Source organism: Bison bison, unplaced genomic scaffold (assembly GCF_000754665.1).
Source record: "Bison bison bison isolate TAMUID 2011002044 unplaced genomic scaffold, Bison_UMD1.0 scf7180017864244, whole genome shotgun sequence".
NCBI lineage: Eukaryota > Metazoa > Chordata > Mammalia > Artiodactyla > Bovidae > Bison > Bison bison.
In genome coordinates, this window is record NW_011494816.1 from 3,378,179 (window position 1) to 3,386,488 (window position 8,310).

The 8,310-nt window shown below is 40.2% G+C and overlaps 1 protein-coding gene across 4 annotated transcripts in view; it reads left to right on the plus strand.

The window, feature by feature from the left end:
- The window catches only part of ORC1 (origin recognition complex, subunit 1), a 37,724-nt gene that overhangs the window by 12,267 nt on the left and 17,147 nt on the right, over nt 1-8,310 (plus strand). For 3 of the 4 annotated variants that reach the window (XM_010847180.1, XM_010847183.1, XM_010847179.1), the window contains 3 exons: nt 3,236-3,605; nt 4,743-4,844; nt 6,948-7,143. In XM_010847180.1, coding sequence (XP_010845482.1) covers nt 3,236-3,605; nt 4,743-4,844; nt 6,948-7,143 — 668 coding nt within the window. The remainder of the gene's footprint in view (nt 1-3,235; nt 3,606-4,742; nt 4,845-6,947; nt 7,144-8,310) is intronic. The other variant, XM_010847181.1, reaches the window with a different exon arrangement.

Genomic DNA, 8,310 nt, shown 5'->3' on the forward strand with positions numbered 1-8,310 from the left:
ATACGACAATATACAGCCTTGATGAACTCCTTTTCCTATTTGGAACCAGTCTGTTGTTCCATGTCCAGTTCTAACTGTTGCTTCCTGACCTGCATACAGATTTCTCTAAGAACTATATATATGTATTTGTTATAATGTTAAAACTCTTAAATTCATACTGATACTTCTAATCTACACCACAGGGTTCTTCCTGTCCTTCCCACGTTGCGTAATTCCAAATCGTAATTGATTTGTTATTCTTTATATTTTTAGAATATATTCCACTGAAGGAGTAATGTTACTTTGATTAAATATTTTTCTTCTGCTAATCATTATTTATTGGTGATATACAGTTAAGTTCTTTCATTTATGTTTAATTTTAGGGCTTTTCCCATCTTTGACTTTTAAAATGTGAAACATTAGCACAGAGTCAAAACTATTTAAGACGAGTGTCCTCAGAGAAGCCCCATTCCTTTCTTTATCCTCTCACCCTGCTTCTACCTCATCTATTATAGGTAATGAATATTATTAGTTTCCGGTTTATTTTTCTCCTAATTTTATTTCCCATTATTTCTAAGCCAGTAGAGCATTATACTGGATATATTATTTTCCCTCTTAACTTTTTTCACTAATAATGTGTCTGAAACTGCTCCATGGCCATTCTACAAGTTCATCCTCATCCCATTATGTGTCCTTAATTTTTTTGTTTCTGTGCCAAGTCCAGTGAGTATTCTTGAAACTTCTTAGTACAACGTATGTTTCAGTTCAATTCAGTTCAGTCACTCAGTCGTGTCTGACTCTTTGCAACCGCATGGACTGTAGCACGCCAGGCTTCCCTGTCCATCACCAACTCCTGGAGCCTGCTCAGACTCATGTTCATCGTGTTAATGATGCCATTCAAACATCTCATCCTCTGGCGTCCCCTTCTCCTGCCTTCAATCTTTCCCAGAATCAGGATCTTTTCCAATGATTCAGTTCTTCGCATCAGGTAGTTTCAGCTTCAGCATCAGTCCTTTCAGTGGCTATTCAGGACTGATTTCCTTTAGGATGAACTCGTTGGATCTCCTTGCAGTCCAAAAAACTCTCAATAGTCTTCAACACCACAGTTCAAAAGCATCAGTTCTTCGGCACTCAGCTTTCTTTATAGTCCAACTCTCACATCCATACATGACTACTGGAAAATCCATAACTTTGACTAGGTGGACCTTTGTTGGCAAAATAATGTCTTTGCTTTTTAGCATGCTGTCTAGGTTGGTCATAGCTTTTCTTCCAAGGAGCAAGCATCTTTTAATTTCATGGCTGCAGCCACCATCTGCAGTGATTTTGGAGCCAAAAAAAATAAAGTCTCTCACTGTTTCCATTGTTGCCCTGTCTATTTGCCATGAAGTGATGGGACCGGATGCCATGATCTTAGTTTTCTGAATGTTGTTTTAAGCCAGCTTTTTCACTGTTGTCTTTCAGTTTCATCAAGAGGCTCTTAAGTTCTTCTCTTTCTACCATAAGGGTGGTGTCATCTGCATATCTGAGGTTATTGATATTTCTCCTGGCAATCTTGATTCCAACTTGTGCTTCATTCAGCCTGGCATTTCGCATGATGTACTCTGCATAGAAGTTAAATAAGCAGGTTGACAATATACAGCCTTGACGTACTCCGTTTCCTGATTTGGAACCAGTCTGTTGTTCCATATCCAGTTCTAACTGTTGCTTCTTGACCTGCATACAGGTTTCTCAGGAGGCAGGTAAGGTGGTCCAGTATTCCCATCTCTTTAAGAATTTCCCACAGTTTCTGTATGTTTAGGAGCTGAATATGAACATATGAAACTTTCTGGAAATGCAGACAACTACTAAAGAAATAATTTATACAGTCACCATTTAGAAATAATTGCGGTGTTTTTTTCACTGTTGATTTTGTAGGACCTTGAAAGTTAGGGTAAGAAATTTAAACTTGACACAGTGACATAATTAGATGTGGCAGTTATGAGGAAAATATTATGGATTGTTTTTGACAGAAAGATGGAGAAATGAGGCATAAGGGAGACTAGGATATTGGGACATTTTTATATTAGTCTAGACATGCTTTATCCTCATATTTGCCACACAGGTGCTAGCTGACTTCTTGCCTTGCCTGCAGCAGCAGTTCCACACACGCCCTGTGCTGTGGCTGAAGTGAACTCTGCCCAGTGCTTTCCTGCCTCGCTGCCTTAGCTCACACCAGTCTCAGTTATTCTCTTCGCTCATCCCCCTCCTTCCCCTTTCAACTCTGTTGAAATTTTGTCTTTCTTTCAAGGCCTGTCTCAAGAGCTGTATTTATTAGTGCATGCGAGCTAAGTCACTTTATTTGTGTCTGACTCTCTGCGACCCTATGGACTGTAGCCCGCCAGGCCTCTCTGTCCAGTGGATTCTCCAGGCAAGAATACTGGAGTGGCTTGCCATGCCCTCCTGCAGGGGATCTTCCTGATCCATGGATCGAACCTGCATCTCTTATGGTCTCCTGCATTGGCAGGCAGGTTGTTGACCATTAGAGCCATCTGGGAAGCCCTATTTATTAGCACTAGATGCTTTAGGATCATTATTAAACTTGATATTATAGACATTTATGCATCTCATCTGCCCTGTTAGACTAGAGTATCTTAGGATGGGAACCAGGATTGAGTCTCATTCAACTTTTGTCTCCTAGCACCTGGTATATACCTTGCCATTTTAATAGCTCAATTGATGAGCTATTTGTCTATGAATGAATGTCCAGGTTCTTGATGCCTTTGATCATGATGAAATTGGAGGAGATCCAAATGTGGTTCTGTGTACTCTCAAAGCCCAGTTGATTGCCTGCAGTATCCATCTCTCCACTGGTATTGTCTGGGTTAAGAAAAAATGTAAGGCCTTGGTGTTACTCAACAGAGCCATTGGAATAAATTTCAGATGGGGTTGAATGGGGCTTGAGGATGTGCAGTATCACCCTGGTTGAGAACAACTGTTCTAGGAGATTACTTCACGGAAAACCTGATGTTTAAACATTTATCTATGAAGGCTCATTTAACTGTTCCAGCTAGCAAAATTACCCATAGAATTTAAGAGAGAGACTAAAAATTAACAGCTACCTGACCTGGGAAAAGAAAGTATAGAATAATTCCAAATATGGATAATTCATGTCTTTGTATCGCTCAGTGAAAGAATTTATCTCTAAAGAGATTAGCAATCTGTACAGTGCTTGTTAGAAAATTCACACACTGTCTATGGTGATTTCTCTTGAACTTAGGTTTCCCTAGGACTCCTAACACAAGGATTTCCCCGGCAGCTTCGTGTGCCTCATTGGATTCTCTTGGAAGAATGAAACGGAAAGTGGCCTTCTCTGAGGTCATGTCACCTTCAAAGAGGTCTCTGCCTGATGGTTTTCAGACCTCATCTCCAGCTCTGAAAGCCCCAGAGAAAACTGGAGAGATTCAACACTCCTGTACCAAAGATGCCAAGAAGACCTCACCTGATCATGGCATGATCCTGAGAGCTCGAGCCCCAGCTTTGAAAATAACAGAGACTAGTGAAGAAAGAACACTTACTCCTATCGGCGGGGGACGGAAATCCTCAGTGGTGCCTTCTGTGATTCTGAAACCAGAATACATCAAAAGAAGGTGACTTGGGGATGTTACCCTCTCTCCCACAGAGCAAATCAAGATCCTTCACATGATGGAAATGTGTGGGTCACAGCCAGTGAATCTGTCTGTGTCACAGAATCACCAGCTTTTCTAAAATCCAGATTTCTGAGCCTCTCCCCAGATGTAGTGAATCAGTCTCCAAGTGTTGGGCCCAGGAATCTGTATTTTTGAGACACTCTTATGATAATTCTGACATACCCAGCTGTCCTTTGGGGATTGCTGCTCCAGAAGATAATTCCCAGACCTGAATTGCTTCACAGTCTTGGATTTCATTACTTGCTTGGCTCTTTACCACATTTTAACAGTAATTTTCTTAATCAGTTTCTTTCTTCTTTTTTAAACTGGAAACCATTTTCAAATACATAAAATACAATAAGATAATGCATTTAGAACAACTCTGAAGTTTGACACTGGGCCTTGTCTGTACATAATGGGCTGTACAAATATGACAATCCTGAAATTTCTGTGTTTGCTGCTCAGAAACTCTAGCACCTGGCTTTCCTGATTTTATTTGGTTTCCTTTTTTTTTTTTTAGATTTTTTTAAAAATGTGTATCATTTTTAATGTCTTTGTTGAATTTATTACAATATTGCTTCTGTTTATGTTTTGGTTTTTTAGCCACAAGGTATATGGAATCTTAGTTCACCAACCAGGGATCAGACCTTGTTTGATCAATCCTGCACCCCCTGCAATTGAAAGGCAAAGTCTTAACCACTGGACTTCCAGTAAAGTCCTTTACCTAGATTTCTTGATAAATGCTTTGCATTGAGAGTATACCTGCATAGCTACTAACCTTGAGTGGATAGTAAATTATAGATACATCAAAAATTTAAAAAGAATAAGAAACTCTGTATAGAATTAGTATTAATATATTCTGATTTCTAGTTGTGGAGGTGATGAGTCTACTTTAAATGATAAACTTTTGGCAAATTTTAATCTCTGGGATTGAGTCAAACTTCCATTATAAACTTTTGGGCAAATTTTGCTTAGCTCGTTCCAAAGTAGCTGCCAAAAGAATAGGAGCCTGTTAGGCTACCTGACTCACTTCCAGTCCTGCTGCTGATAGCTGGCACCCAAAACCGCTTTCCGTAATCATGCTGTGATATCTTGCAGGGAGGGTAAAGAGCCAGAAGTTCAGGATGAAGCTCCCTCTACTTCCCGTATCCGCAGGAAGAGTTCTGTCTTGACTTTGAATCGGATTAGGCAGCAGCTTAGGTAAGACTGCTCCTTGGCAGGCAGAAAAACATCACTGCCATCTGTGAAATCTGTAATCCTATTTCTTAAATCCTCTTAACATTTCTTGTTTATTTGCTAATCCGTTGAAATTTACCTTTACCTAGTATGTCTGGAATTTTGTTAATTTCACATAAACATTATAGTTTGAAAGGGACAAGAAACACTGCTCTCGGTTTAGATGGCTCCCAGGGCCCCAAGATTATCACACCCAGCAAGACTATTAGTAGGGTGCCTAAGACCATGAACTTTGATTCTCATAGACTTGGATTTGAACCTAGGCTTTGTCATTTATTAGGTTGGTGCAAACATAATTGCAGTTTTGGACCGTGAATTTTAAATCATTATAACTAGGCTCAAACACACCTTTTCTAATCAAAACAGGAACCATTACAATCAAATTATTTTTGCCAGCGAGAAATAAGTTTGTTTATTTATTACTATAGCATAAAAATTTGTGCTTTGGGATTCGAGGAACTCTTTGAAAGCATTTCCGCTTCCTGCTGGTTGTGGAAGTGTTTTCCCTGCAAAAAGTTGTTGAGATGCTTGAGAAAGTGGTAGTTGTTTGGCAAGAGGTCAGGTGAATGTAATGGATGAGGCAAAACTTGATAGCCTGATTCGTTCAACTTTTGAAGCGCTGGCTGTGCATCGTGCAGTCAGCTGCTGTTGTGGAGAACTGGGCCCTTCTATCAACCAATGCTGGCTGCAGCCTTTGCAGTTTTCAGTGCATCTCATTGATTTGCTGAACATATGTCTCAGATGTAAGGGTTTTGCTGGGATTCAGAAAGCTGTAGTGGGTCAGACTGTCAGCAGACCATCAAGCAGTGACCATGACCTCTTTTTGGTGCAAGTTTGGTTTTGGGAAGTGCTTGGAGCTTCTTCTTGGTCCAGCCTCTGAGCTGGCTGTCGCCAGTTGTCATATAAAATCCACTTTTCATTGTATCTCACAATCCGATTGAGAAATGGTTCATTGTTGTGTAGAATAAGAGAAGACACTTCAAAATGACAATTTTTTTATTTGTGGTCAGCTCATGAGGCACCCAGGTATCAAGCTTTTTCACCTTTCCAATTTGCTTCAAATGCCAAATGTAGAATGTAGAAAGGCAGGTATTAAGTTCTTCAGCAACTTCTTGTTTAGTTGTAAGAGGATCAGCTTCGATGAGGGGCTTCCCTGGTGACTCAGATGGTAAAGGATCTGCCTGCAATGCAGGACACTCAGGTTTCATCCCTGGGTCGGGAAGATCCCCTGGAGAAAGGAATGGCTACCCACTCCAGTATTCTTGTCTGGAGAATTCCATGGACAGAGGAGCCCGGTAGGCTATAGTCCACGGGGTCCACAAAGAATCAGACACAACTCAGCAAGTAACTTGATGATCCTCTCAATTGGTCATTCTCAACTTCTAATGACCAGTCACTGCGCTCCTCATCTTCAAGACTGTTGTTCCTTTGCAAAACTTCTTGAACCAGCACTGCACTGTATGTTGGTTAGCAGTTCCTGGGCCAAATGCATTGCTGATACTGTGAGTTGTCTCTGCTGCTTTACAACTCATTTTGAACTCGAATAAGAAAATTGCTTGAATCTGCCTTTTGCCTTTTGTCTAACATCATTTCCCTAGTCTAAAATAAACATAAAATAAACAGCAAGTAATGTCATTGGCAAAAAAACATGAAGCAACAAATACGCATTAAGATGATGTATAGCATAGCCACATGTATTTAAGAATGTATTACAATATCAAACAACAAAGTTCACCAGTGCAAAACTGAAGTTACTTTTGCACCAGCCTAATACTATCTGTGTAACCTTGGGAAGATTACTTAACCTTTCTAAGCTGTGGATTCCTCATCTGTAAAATGGGAAAAGTAATATACAAGTCACAAAGTTGTTGATGGGTTTAGTGAAATAATATGAATAAAGCCCTTAGCAGAGCTTCTCAGTAGCAAGGGCCCAAGAACTGGAGCATGTCTAATATTGCTCAGTTGCAGGAAGAGACTGCAGTACTCGCATCCACACTGACCTGATAGGAGCTTCTTATTTAGACTTCACACACTGAATATCAGAAAATAATGTGTCCTACCGTTTAGGTTTTTAGGTAACAGTAAAAGTGACGAAAATGATGAAGAGTTTCTGCCAGCAGCCGAGATTTCAGACTGTGACAGTGAGGAGGAAGAGGCTTCCACAACCCCGCTTCCAAGGAGAACACCCAACAGTGTGTCCAGGAACCTACGCTCTTCCATGAAGTCTTCCTTACAGACCCCCTCCAAGACACCAAAGAAAACTGTAAGGTTCTTTTAGGTTTATTCCCAGTGAAGCTCCTCTCTTAATTTAGAAATTGTGATGACTGAAGTCACACAACTAGTAACAGCTGGATTTTGAGAACATGTCTCTCAAATTCAAAGCTATGCCGCCTGGAATATTCATAGAGGAAAGCTTCTTTTTTGGGGGGGAGAGTAGTGGATTTACAGTGTGTTTCAGGTGTATAGGCAGTTGATTCAGCTATACATATATCAGTTCTTTTTCAGATTCTTTTCCCATATAGGTTATTACAGGATATTGAGTAGCGTGCCTTGTGTATTCATGGAGGAAAGTTCTAAGTGAACCCTAGGACTGAAAATGGGGACGTCTGTCTGCTTTGTGTGAAACTGAGCAGAATAACATTGAAAGCTATTGAGAAAAGAGGGTCCTACCGTGTTCAGATATGTTTGAAAAATGTTTGGATTAAACAAAGTTAAATTGGTTTCACTGTCACATGACTTCTCAGGGCCTTTAACTTATGTTATTGTGACCTTCCAGGAGACTATTAGTATATTAGGAAACTTTTCTTCATGAAGCGTCTTGTTCCTTAGAGCAATTTAGAAATGCCTAATTAGGAGACTTTTTCTAAAGCTGATCTCCATTTCTCCATATCAAGAAAAATGTGATTGAGCTTGGGTTGAAGTCAACAAAAGACCTTTAGGGAAAGAAATCCAGTTCAGCACCCCTCAACCTTTTTGGCACCATGGACTGGTTTCCTGGAAGACAGTTTTGCCATGGACTGGGTTGAGGGAGGCGGCCTGTGTAGATTTAGGGATGATTCAGGCACATCACATTCATTGTGCACTTTATTTCTATTATTATTATGTAAGCTCCACCTCCAGTCGTGAGGAGGTCGGGGGCCTCTCCAATGGATCACCTTTGGAGACCAGGCAATCTTATATAAGGGAATAGCTCTGGTTTGATTCCATTTTCTGAGTCCCATTCAGAAGAATGGATTTAGGGTATGGGGGGCCCTCTTTAGCATAATAAAAAAAGGTCAGAGGACAGCCTTTTTTAAAAAAATAACTTCTTAGCAAGGTTTTGTTAATAATTTCCTGTTTTCTCCAAGTTAATAGATATAAAGCTGATTTGAGTCTTAAGTGCTTCTCTGCTTTTGAGAAAAGGTGCAGAGATTATCACTTTATATCTTGG